The 13,214-nt window shown below is 46.5% G+C and overlaps 1 protein-coding gene across 1 annotated transcript in view; it reads left to right on the top strand.

Annotated features, from left to right (window-relative positions):
• The window catches only part of ANLN (anillin actin binding protein), a 29,621-nt gene extending 26,407 nt beyond the window's left edge, over positions 1-3,214 (top strand). Inside the window, exons 22-24 of the mRNA XM_043978735.1 lie at positions 80-187; positions 989-1,161; positions 2,168-3,214. Of these exons, the coding sequence (XP_043834670.1) occupies positions 80-187; positions 989-1,161; positions 2,168-2,291 (405 nt within the window). The 3' untranslated portion in view covers positions 2,292-3,214. The remainder of the gene's footprint in view (positions 1-79; positions 188-988; positions 1,162-2,167) is intronic.
• Positions 3,215-13,214: the final 10,000 nt, after the last annotated feature.

Genomic DNA, 13,214 nt, shown 5'->3' with positions numbered 1-13,214 from the left:
TGGCCTCTTCTCCCTTCCTGCCCTGCCCTGTCAAAGAGGGTTGGTTTGCCTTGGCTCACTGGCCATCCGATTTTTCCAGACCATATTTGAGGACGTCAGTGGCTTTGGAGCTTGGCACAGGCGCTGGTGTGTTCTTTCTGGAAACTGCATCTCTTACTGGACCTACCCAGATGATGAGAAGCGAAAGGTAGCGAGGGTTTTGGGGGGCTGCGGAGCACTTGCTGGGGCACCGTGCTGGGGCTGCCTTTGTTGGGAGGGCTGGAGCTTCACATGGCTCGTTTCACTAGACTTTCAACCAGTGAAAACTGACCCACTGTGCTTCAGCCGGCGACGGCCCCCTTCCAGCCATTCCTTTTTGGAAGATGCTCCATCCGGAGCCCTCTTTCTTCCTCCCAGGATTTCTTGAGGAAGTCTTTGTTGTTAGGTGATGTACACACAAAAGGGTGGCAGGAGGTGAATACTAGAGAACCACCCACGGCCCAGCTGCAGAGCCCTGATGATGGGGCATCACTGGGGGGTGTGGGACTGAGGCAGGTGCCCCCCAGGTCACCTTGGCCCCTGCATTCTAAGAATGACCCTCCTTCCCTGCCTCTTCAGCAGTGGCAGCCAACTGGCTTCACTTGGAGGGAGACGGGCTCTGAGTCAGGTATCTTTTTTTTTTTTGGTGGGGCAATGAGGGTTAAGTGACTTGTCCAGGGTCACACAACTAGTCTGTGTCAAGTGTCTGAGGCCAGACTTGAACTCAGGTCCTCCTGAATCCAGGGCCGGTGCTTCATCCACTGCGCTACCCAGCTGCCCCATGAGGTGGGCATCTTAGCAGGTGCACTTACTATCCAGAAAATAACAACGGAATGGTGATTTTTTGGTTTGTTTTTTTAGAACTTTTGATCCATAGTTTAACATAAGTAAATAAAAATGTTTGGCATAATTCGTGCTGGCTTAAAATGTGATTTATGATGTGGAAAGTTTGTGTTTGTGTTTCTTAAAGACCCCCTTAGGGAGGATAAACTTGGCCAATTGTACCAGTCGTCAGATTGAGCCAGCCAACCGAGAATTCTGTGCCCGACGAAACACGTTTGAGTTAATTACTGTCCGGCCACAAAGAGAAGATGACAAAGAGACTCTGGTCAGTCAGTGCAGAGACACGCTCTGTGTCACTAAGTAAGTATTGCCCTACACAGTCATGCCCAGCAGTTAGCAGGCCTGCGGCGCGCCTTGCTCGGGGTGGTGTAAGGGGAATAGCTTTGGCTTCGAGGGGCACAGGTGGGGAGAGGCCGGACATACAAGCAGTCAGGAAGCAGAACTGTGAGCCTCCATTTTGGTGTTTCTCCCATCCCAGCTGGGCTGTGGAGAGCCTGGGGGGGGGGGGTGAGCTTGGGAAGGCTCCTGAGCCGTTTGAGGGCCAAGGATCTGGAGTTGGGTTTTGCAGTTCAGCTCTTTGTGCCCCTCCCCCCCCCAATCTGATTTGTGGTGGGAAGAGGTTGAAGACCACCCAAGGGCTTGTATACTGTGTGTGAGTCAGCTGGCGGTCGTGGGCAGAGCCTCCGGGACTAGGGCCCTCGTCACCCACATCGGCCCTCAATGGCATCCTGTCCTGGGGCCAGAGCTCAGGACCGTCACGGGTCACCTGGAGAGCATGGGGGGGGGGGGGACACATGGGGGATGAAGGGCATCAAGTTCTTGTCAGGTAGGGGCTGGGGAAAGGAAGGGGGTAGGGTGACGGACCTTCAAGCTGTGGGGCTTGGGCCTGGGAGCAGAAGGCAGGTGTGGGGAGAGCAGTCTGTTCCCAGGGCAGGAGGGGCTCCTCCCTGGAGGTCTTCAGCAAAGACTCTGAGAGCCTGGGAAAAGAGAACCCCAGTGGGAAGCCAACACCCCGTTATTGGCCAAAGTGAATGAGCTGGAGGAATCAGAGGAGAGACGTTGGCAGACTCTTTGGGGGGAAAAGCGAGAGTGAGGGTGCTTGGGGGCTGGTGACAGGACCCTGGGGACGCCTGCTTGGCTGGCATGGTTGGACCAGTTTTACTGGGGATGCCCTGGGTATCAGCCGCTCTCTCCATAGAGCGGTGCCTGGCAGGAGCCCGGGAGCCTCCCTGTCTCCCCCCGGTCATGGGGGGCATGGCCCACCCACCTGGGAAGGCCTGCTGATGTGGCGCCCTTCTCCCCGTAGGAACTGGCTGTCAGCTGATACTAAAGAAGAAAGGGACCTGTGGATGCAGAAACTGAACCAGGTCCTGGTGGACATCCGACTCTGGCAGCCTGATGCCTGCTACAAGCCTGTGGGGAAGGCCTGAGCCCCTGTGGGAGGGCAGATCGGGAGGGCTCTTGGCGCCAGCAGAGGCAGGCACTGACTTGGGTTTGGGGCACACGGGTCTCAACGTTTCTATTGCTCTTCTCTGTGTGTGCAGACCTTTCACTACTAACCTCTCCTCTGGCGCCCATGGACAGCAGGGCAGCCAGCCTGGCACAAGCTATGCTGCCCCTTCTTTCTGAACCTCCCTGTCCTGGCCAGGCCTTGTGGCCCCTGTCCGTGTATGATGGGGTGAGGTGAGGGAGCCTCTGCTTGGCCTCCTGCCGTGGCCAGAGAGCAGGGAAGGGTGTTGGAGCAAGGCTTCGTTGGGCCAGGATTTTACTACGGCTTTAGGACTTTTCCCTACAGATACTTGACTCTCCTAGCACCACTTCCCTCACGGTGGGAGAACACTATAGAAGGCGTGCTTACCGTCACTCGCTATCACGGGCCAGCGGCCCTGGGCCAGGCTGCGGTCTTCTCACGTAGCTCACAGACTTTGCACACGCTCCTGTCCCCCCAACTGCCCCGAGATGAAAGGCGTTGCAGAAATTGCTGTGGAATTGTGACATAAAGGCAGTAACTTTTATGAAGCTGCTATGGACTAACACTTTCTTGCCAAAAGTCTTGTTTGTTCTGTGTCCAGAAATGGCAATGTCTACATGCTACACTTACTCATCAGGGAAGCCTCAGGCATGTGCGCAGTTCCTAAAAACGATCAAGCAGGGTCCGTCAGCTGGCCACCATTTTAAGGAGCCTTGGAATCTTTCCTCTGAATCTTAAAGCTGTTGGTTCTCACTTAAAAACACTAATTTCCGTCATTGTTTTCTTGTTATATGCTATTATTTCTTTGGAAATCTAGTTTTTCTCAAATATATATATATATATATCTCCTAAAAATATATTTTATGTATTTACCCAAATAAATGCTTGTAAATATCTTATTGAATTGGCTATTTTTCACAGTACACTGAAACCTCAATGCACATTGAGGGAGGCTATGTGGCCTGGTGGAGCCATCACTGACCTTGGACATGTGGGGGGATCTGGGGGGACCCTCCAGGACCTTCTCCTTCCATCCTCAGTTGGCATCTAGCGCTCATACTAAGGGACCTCCCTCAAATACCTGAACCTGCTTGCTTCCCATGATGCCCTCCTCCAGCCCAGCTCAGCTGCACACAGATGTGGCCTTTCTTTCCCCATGAACCAAGTGTCCAAGGGTCACCAACCATGAGAGTCTATTTGATCATAACTTGTTTTTTTTGTTTTGTTTTTTGTTTTTTTTTTTTGCAGGGCAATGAGGGTTAAGTGACTTGCCCAGGGTCACACAGTTAGTAAGTGTCAAGCGTCTGAGTCTGGATTTGAACTCAGGTTCTCCTGAATCCAGGGCCAGTGCTCTATCCACTGCGCCACCTAGCTGCCCCATAACTTGTTTTTTAATTGAAAAAAGTTGAGTTTTATTTTCAGATCAGCCATCTCACCTTCCCCTCTCCTTCCCTGCCAACACACACACACACACACTGATAACTGGGAAAGCAGAAAGAGCCCAAAAAGCCCAACCCCCAGTACAAGATGTGAAACAAAGCCCCATTGGGCACATTCCAGAGATCTGCTTCACTCTGTGCTTGGGGTGGGCAGGGCAAGGGGCAGAATCACTGTGCTTTAATGACACTGATTGTGGGGCTGCAAAGAAGGGCTCCCACCAGCTTGGTTCTTGACAGGCTGTGCTAGGCTTCCTTAGGCTAGTGGAGGAAGTTTGCCCACAAGAGGCCAGTCGTGCTGGGCAGCTGCAGGACAGAGCAGCATCATGGACGTCTGAACCATCCCCGGGCCAGGTCAGACAGCAGAGCAAAGAAGGCGCGGTGCCAGGGATGGCCCAGGGTCCCGTGTGAGTGTTGGTGCCTCCTTTGCCATTTACCTCTCTACTCAAGGTGGTTGCGGTTCTTCTGCAGACTCATGGGTCACTTGGGTCCTCTGGCCCAGAGCTTTTTATTCCACCCTTCCCTCTGCCTCGTGGCCCCTCAGGTCCACCTTGACCCTTCGCTTCCCAGGCCGGCTACAGCCACCACCTTCCCTCATCTTGCCCCGTGCCTCTTCTCTACTGAAGAGCCTGCCAGATCCCAGCCTTGGATCCCTCCCAACATCCTGTCTTTGCTTCTATTCACATGCCTCGGAACAGGGGGGAAAGAAACGAAGCGGCGGCTGGATCCACCCCAGACGGTGTTGGGTGATCTCAGCTGGGTCCTAATCGATGGAGAAGGAAATGGAGAACCACTTGTGTCTTTACCGAGACAACCCCCAATGGGGTCACGGAGAATAGGGCACGACTGAAAATGCCGGAACAACCACAAAGGAAGTCATTGTCACACCCTACGTGTGGCCCTTCCAAACCTCCCTCCCTCCCCACCCCACCAACTGCTCTTCTCCCCCTTCCTCCACCCTCTCCCCGAGAGCTGGGCTTCCTGTTTCACTGAGAGCTCCTTCCCAGGTGCCTTCCGCCACCATGGTCTCCTGTCCTCCCCTGCAGAGTGGGCAGCCCTTCCTGCCCAGGCATAAGTGCTCATTCCATCCCATATTTATCCCTTTCTTTTCTGCAGTCATTTTTCAGTTGTGGCTGACTCGGTAACCCCATTTGGGGCTTTCTTTGCAAAGATACTGGAGTGGTTTGCCATTTCCTTCTCCAACATATTTTACAGGTGAGGAACCTGAGGCACACGTGGTTAAGTGACTCATCCAGGGTCACACAGCCAGAAAGTATCTGAGGTCAGATTTGAATTCAGGTCTTCCTAACTTCAGGCCTGCCACTCTATGCACCATGGCACCCCCTAGCTGCCCCTTACCACCCCTACTCTCTCACTAATCTTGGTTCTCTCTGTCTACTGCCTACAAACATGCCAATGTCTTCTCTATCCTCCAGAGCCTCATGGGCTGTCTTCCTGGGTCTCATCTTATTTTTCTTGTTGGCTAAACTCCTTCAAGAAACCACCCACCACAGGTGCATCCACTTCCTTTCTAGTAACAATCTGTCTTCCTCTCCACGTGCTCCAGAGTTAATCTTTTAATTGCCAAACCTAATGGCCTTTTCTCACTCCTCATCTTCCTTGACGTTTCTTCAGCCTTCGACATTGTCAATCAACCTCTTCTCTCAGATTTGCCCATTGCTCTTGCCTGGCTCTCCTCTTACCTATCTGACACCTCCTTTGCTGCATCTTCATCGAAGGCACACCCACTAGCAGCGGGAGCCCTCCAAGGGCTGTCCTGGGCCGCCTTCTCCCTTAATACTGTTTCACTTGGTGATCTCATGGGCTCCCGTGGATTCAAATCTCATCTCTGAGTCAGTGACCTCCTGTCTCACATCTCCAACTGGATGCCTGATAGACATTTAGACCCAGTGCCCAAAACAATTTACTTTTTCCTCCCAAACTCTCTGTCTTCCTAACTTCCCTATCACTGTCAAGTGGACTCTTGTCTCTCCTGCCATCCAAGCTTGCAACCTATGTGTCATCCTTGGTTCCTCACTCTCACTCCCTCTTATGCAATGTGATCCTGTGCAGCTTTCGTCACCTCACACCTAGACTATGGCACTAGTCTGCGGCTGGGTCTGCCCACCTCAAGGATCCCCCCCCCCCCCCCCGCTCCAATCCATCCTTTACTCAGCTGTCAAATTGATCTTCCGAAAATGAAGGTCTGACGCCATGTCACCTCTACTCAAAATTCTTCAGAGGCTCTCCATTACCTTCAGCTTCAAACATTAAATCCTCCATATGGCTTTTAAATGCCTTCATAACTTGACCCCTTCATATGTTTCTTTCTTTTTTTTCTTTTTCTTAGGGCAATGGGGGTTAAGTGACTTGCCCAGGGTCACACAGCTAGTAACTGTCAAGTGTCCGAGGCCAGATTTGAACTCAGGTACTCCTGAATCCAGGGCCGGTGTTTTATCCACTGTGCCACCGAGCCACCCCCTATGTTTCTTTTTAGACAATGAAAATCCAACTGTCCTCCTGCCTGCCCCCATTGAGAAAGAAAGCCTAGTCCTCTTTTTCACAAGCGTGTGTGTGTGTGTGTGTGTGTGTGTGTGTGTGTGTGTGGTCAAGCAAAATCAATTTCGGCATTGGCTATGTCCAAAATAATGCCTCAATCTGCCCTCTGGGTCCATCACTTCTCTGTAAAGAGGTGAGCAGCATATTTCATCAGGAGACCTCTGGAAGGGTGATTCATAATTGCATTGGTGATGTGCCCAAAGGGCTCTAGAAAATGTGCATCCCCTTTGATCCAGCAATACCACTGCTAGTTTTCTATCCCAAAGACAACCCCCATACAAACATTTCTAGCAGCTTTTTGTGGTAGCTAAGAATTGGAAATCAAAGAAATGCCCATCCATTGGGGAATGGCTAAACAAGCTGTGGTATAGGATGGTGATGGAATATTATTGTGCTATAAGAAAAGACAAGCAGGATGATTTCAGAAAGGCCTGGAAAGACTTGTATGAACTGATGTATAGTGAAGTGAGCAGAACCAGGAGAATGTTGTGCACAGTGACAGCCATATTGTGTGGTGAAGAACTGTGAAGGACTTCACTATTCTTAGCAATCCGATGATCCAAGACGATCCCAAAGGACTCATAATGAAGCAGACTGTCCACCTCCAGAGAAAGAACTGATATTGAGGGAACAGACTGAAGCAGGCGATTTTTCACTTTCATTTTTTCCTTTTATTCAAGTTTTCTTATACAAATTGACTAATATGGTCATGTTCTGCATAATTGCAGATATACAACACATATCAGATTGCTTGCTGCCTCAGGGAGGGTGGGACGGAGGGAGGGAAGGAGGGATAAAAATTGGAACTCAAAACTATAAATAATATATATGTTTGTTATTTAAACATTTAAAATATGTGCAAAAATATTTGCATTGGTGTTTTTAAGTCTTTCAAAGTTGTTTCTTTACACTATTGTTATGGTATAAAATGCTCTCCTGGTTCTGCTCACTTTATTCTGCAACAGTTTATACAACTCTTCCCACACTAGGTGCTAGGAATGGGAAGAAAGACAAAAGACAGGCCCAGTCCTTCAGAAGCTCACAGTCGAATGGGGAAGACAACGTGCCAACTAATATTTACAAACAAGCTGTATTCAGGATCCACTGGAGATTGTCAACAGAGGGAAGGCTCTAGCATTAAGTGGGAGCAGGGAAGGCTTCAGGTAGCAGGTGAGATCTAAGCTGAGGCTTGAAGGAAGCCGGGAAAGCCAGGGACGACAGCCAATGAGGCGCGGAGTCCGGTGTCACTGGATGGTTGGCTGCGTGCGGGCGTAAACGTCGGGAACCTGGGAGGAGAGCAAGGAGAAGGTGACGTTTTCAGTGTCACCTTCATAGCACATGATGAGAAACGTGAGCTAAAAGGATAGGTTGGAGGTAACCCTAGAAAAGAGCATGCGATAAGGAATAATGAAGGGGACAGCTCCAGGGAAGACTGATACGGACTGATGCAGAGTGAGGCAAGCAGAACCAGAACAACATATATATATATATATAATCTATCTATCATCTCTCTATCTATCTCTATCTGTCTCTCTCTCTGTATCTATCTATCATCTATCTATCTACCAATAGCTATATTATAAAGGCAAACTACTCTGAAGGACTTAGGAACATTGATGAACACAATAACCAATCGCGATTCCAGTATATTTGTGATAAAAACAAGCTGTCCACCTCCTGATAGAAGGTTGATGGCCTCGGGGCAGGCATTGTGCTTGGTATCAGGGATAAAAGGACAAAAATGCAAATGTCCTTGTCCTCAAGAAGCTTATATTCCACCAAATTATGAAAGTAGAGATGAAAAAATATTTGGCTGGTAACTCAAAATTCAGAGGGGTGTGATGTTTAAAATCTAACTGTGGGTCCTAATCTGCCTCCCCCCCCCTCCCCAGTATTTTGGGGGAAACTGGCTAACATCACAGATAAATTCAGCAAGAGTTTAGGCTTTTAAGGATTTATTAAAGTGTATTAGAAGTTAGTGAAGAGAGAGTCAGTATAGCCAGAGAGAAACCCTTGCTTTTCCTGGCAGTCCACGTGAAGTCCCTCTCCACACCAAAGTCCTGGACAGAAAGGGGGGGCCCTCCTGTTCTCTGTCTCCCGCCACCATGTCAGTTCCAGACCAAAAGAGACTGATTCAGCGAGCCAGTCTCACCTTCCTACTTCCTGTCTCCTTCTCCAAAAGGAGAGGTCCTTCAAGCTGATTGGTTGAGGGTCATCGCCTGCTGATGTCAGTAGTCCACAGCCTCTGAGAACAACAACCCACTCAGGGCCAGCCAGGCCTGTCTTGATTTAATCATTCTTTTTTTTTTTTTTTAAAGTGAGGCAATTGGGGTTAAGTGACTTGCTCAGGGTCACACAGCTAGTAAGTGTTAAGTGTCTGAGGCTGGATTTGAACTCAGGTACTCCTGACTCCAGGGCCGGTGCTCTATCCACTGCACCACCTAGCTGCCCCGATTTAATCATTCTTAAGTAGATACTCAGTTTCTCAGTCTCACCCAATTCAAACAATTCTAAATCAATCTTCAGGTGGGGCCCCTGGGTGTCTGCCAAATCCCATTATTTTATCACAGGGGGGAAAGACTGGGTCCAAGGACCAGCTAAGAGGCTATTATAGTTCATCTAGGCATGGAATAATAGACTAGGGACTTATGTAATTTAATGGTCAGTTATATTTCTGGGAGAGAGACTATGGAATCCTCTTCCAAAAAAAAACAACAACAAACCAACCCATGAAACAAAGGAAGGTAAGACACTAAAGCCCCATATGTAAGTCCTGAATTGAATTGTTGAATTTGACCACTGGATGTCTTGAGTTTGTAGCCTCGATTTTTTAAAAATGGAAGTAATCGGAATTCTTTTAATTCAGGGTAAAGGACTAATGATGACTCATACTACCCACCTCCAAAGAAAGAACTGATAATGGTTGAGCACAGACTGAAGCCTGCTCTTTTTCACTTTCTTTTATTTGTTTTCTTGTACAAAATGACTAACATGGCAATGTCTTACATAATTGCACATGGATACCCCACATCTGGCTACTGACCACCTCAGGGAGAGGGGAGGGGAGGGATAGAACTGGGAACTCAAAACTATCAATACAAATGTTTATTATTATTTTTTTTAAATGCTGCACTTAGAGTCAGCAGAGATTTGTGAATCTCAGTTTCCAATTTTGTAAAATGAGGCTAACATGGCTGTAATAGCTATTCTATACCTAAGATGACTGAGAAATTCCAGTAGTTAACACTACTATTATAACAACCACTACTTGTGGCTGATACATTGTTATATTGCATCAGCATGGAAACATTATAAGGGAAGTTCTTTGTGTTAGAACATTCATCACAGAGTCTGGCATATAGAATGCCCTTAATCAATGTTTATTCATTGAAAAAAGAAAGAATTTCAGGGAAGTTCTCTGCTATTATTTCCTTTATTATGATCTTAAGGTTTTTTTGTCTGTCATGTTCTTTTGGGAGACCCAGAATCCTCAAATTGTCTCTATACATCCTGTCTTTGAGATCTATAGATTTTTTTGGGGGGTGAGGCAATTGGGGTTAAGTGACTTGTCCAGGATCACACAGCTAGTAAGTGTCAAGTGTCAACTGGATTTGAATTCAGGTCCTCCTGAATCCAGGGCTGGTGCTCTATCCACTGTGCCACCTAGCTGCCCTGAGATCTGTAGATTTTGCTTGCTTTTAATGTTCTTGAATTTTTCTTCTCTTAGATCCATTTTTCTCTCTTTTCTTTCTTTGGTGAGACATCATCACAGAGGACAAGTCTTCTATTTTGCCCATTTTGGCTGTGGAGTCCATATATTCTTCTCATTAAATCTCATTCCTCTTTTGAACTACTCAGGAACAACATAATGTGGTTCTGTGTTCTCACATTGCATAGAGTCCCCTCTCTCCTCAACTGTAAGATTATTTCCCATTGTTTTGCCACTTAATTTCTGTTTTGGAAAGGTCAGAGAAAATTGCTAGTCCTTTATTTTGTTGCTCACATGACCCAGAAATGTGAATTTTAGCAAAAACTGTAGCATTTTAAAAAGCCCTCCCAGACTCTCTGGAATTGGTAGAAGGTCAAGGTGACTCGGAGGTCTGAGCAGTGGGGTCCACGGATCTTTCTTTTCTTGAGGACTCAGTAAACCATGCAGGCACATGCTGGCCACTGGACCTCTGCTCTGCCTTGCCTTGCCAACTTTCTGGGTCAGTGTAGCATCCAAGACTTCTACCTTTGTTTTAGCTGGAGACCATCTCATTTTGGACCTACCTGCTGATGTTTCTCAGTGGATCTCTCTGACCCCTCCCAGATGTACGGGAAGAAGCCACATGGGTATGGCTGCCCTTGGACCTAGGCAAGCAGGGCCCCTAGCCCTGTCCTGAGTCTCATTGGGCCCCAGCTTTAGAGGACCTTCCTCTATCATAGGCCAAAACCATGATTGAGATAAAAATGAAATATGCCGAATAAGACAAAATAATTCTAAATGACCGGCATGACCAAGCAAATGTTACCTTATTTACATGGGATTTGGGTTTGGGGTATGGTAACATCTCAATACCCCTACATTCAGCCAGTCACTTGTCCTGGCTCAGACAGGATATTTCTGGGCTCCAACAGCCCCAGATCCCTGTATGGTGATGAGCCCTGGCAAGCGTCCCATACCGACCCCACGTTTTCCGAGTGTGATTTCCCTCTTGACTCACATAGCATCGAATCGCCAAAGTGCTCATGGATTTATCACTTTTTGTTAGTTAACTGTTCTGTTACTTGAAAATACAAGACAAGGTGTTGACAGTGTTACTCAGAATTACTCAGAATACATTGTTGTAGACAATAAATTTAATAACAACACAAATATTCACTAATGTGCACAGCAACAACGTGTGGCTAAAAACCATAAGTCTTGTTACAAGATAGTATTTTGGGGGGGGGGGAGCCAAGAGGATTAAGTGACTTGCCCAGGGTCACACAGCTGCTAAGTGTCAAGTGTCTGATGCTAGATTTGAACTCAGGTCCTCCTGAATCCAGGGCTGGTACTTTATCCCAAGATAGTATTTTATATGAGAAAGGAAGTGTAATAGCATGCTGCCATCAGTTGCAGTCGAAAACTTGTAATGTGGACCCCATGGACGGGAATCATCTGGTTTTCTAACTTGGGGGAAGAACTGAAAGATCATTGTTGAATTTGAGGCTTTTCTTTTGACAGCTCATGAAAATATGTTACATTGGGTTTGGAGAACATTACTCTTGACATCTTGATGGGAATAATACACTCTCTCTCTTCTGGGCAGTGCATTGCTCTGGATGGCCTCAATTTGCTTCTTAAAAATGTTTAGTATGTCACACATTGGCTTCTGAAATATTGTGGGTGCTTTACCTGAATGCCTCATCATTCACAAGAAGCCTCTAGTTCTTTAAATCTTCTTTTAATCTATATTCTAATCATTGACATTATGACAGTAACTATAATAAACCACATTTAAAAACTCTCCTTTCAAAGGAAGGGAAAGATTGATGGCTACCATCAAAGGCTCCATCCATACGGTCCAGCTCCTCATGTTGTGTAGGTAGCTGTCTTCTGTTACATGAGGTTGCATTAAAGGTGTGCACAGACCAGAATATTTGAATTTTCTACTTTTTGTGTTTGTGTTTAAGTATCATAAACAATATTTAACACCAACAAAAAACCAAACCCCAAACAAACTCTAACACCACCAAGGTGTGGTGTGATTTTTATTATGAAAATATTACGTTTGTATCAACACTTGAAATGTAAGTTTCACTTGATTTCGTTTTCTTAAATTATAGTTTTGATGTCTTGTATATTTAGTACAGAGTGGTCACTCTTCTAATTTCAAGAAAGACAGAACAGAATTATTGTATCTGACATTTCAAAATGCAGGATACTATGAAATGTAAAGACAATATCAACATTGTATTTTCTGAATTACTTGTACTGTCAACACAACAACTAATATTTTATTTTATTTTTTTTGAGGGTAATGAGGGTTTAGTGACTTGCCCAAGGTCACACAGCTAGTAAGTGTCAAGTGTCTGAGGCCAGATTTGAACTCAGGTCCTCCTGAATCCAGGGCCAGTGCTTTATCCATTGCACCACCTAGCTGCCCCCACAATAACTAATTTTTTTTTTTTTTTTAGTGAGGCAATTGGGGTTAAGTGACTTGCCCAGGGTCACACAGCTAGTAAGTGTTAAGTGTCTGAAGCCAGATTTGAACTCAGGTACTCCTGACTCCAGGGCCAGTGCTCTATCCACTGTGCCACCTAGCTGCCCCAATAACTAATATTTTAAAGACAACAACTTAAACTTTAGAATAGATGGGGATTCTGCATTTTATTAGTCAATGTTCAGGTGTGCCAAACAGAATTATAAAGCAAATGGTTGTGTGGATCCAGTGGAAATCTACACTTAGCCGGTCATTTTAACTCTACACACACACACACACACACACACACACACACACACACACATTTGCATATATATATATAGACATGCATATCTATATCTGCATTTAGATAATTGGTTCACTTTACAATCCTTTGTATTTTGCATTTAAAAACATTATTCTGGGGGGCAGCTAGGTGGTGTATTGGATAAAGCACCAGCCCTGGATTCAGGAGGACCTGAGTTCAAATCTGGCCTCAGACACTTGACACTTACTAGCTGTGTGACCCTGGGCACGTCATTTAACCCTCATTGCCCCACCAAAACCAAACCAAAACCAAAACAAACAAAAAACCCATTATTCTGAGAAGGAACCTGTAAGACTTCACCAGTTTTTAAATATAATAGAAATCATATTTTTATAATATATAAAGACATGTATTTACTTTTTTTTCTTATGAAAAGGATCATGAGGAGGGAG

Source organism: Dromiciops gliroides, chromosome 1, assembly GCF_019393635.1.
Source record: "Dromiciops gliroides isolate mDroGli1 chromosome 1, mDroGli1.pri, whole genome shotgun sequence".
Lineage (NCBI taxonomy): Eukaryota > Metazoa > Chordata > Mammalia > Microbiotheria > Microbiotheriidae > Dromiciops > Dromiciops gliroides.
The sequence above is the reverse complement of the archived record's forward strand: the minus strand, read 5'-3'. Positions and strand labels throughout refer to the sequence as shown.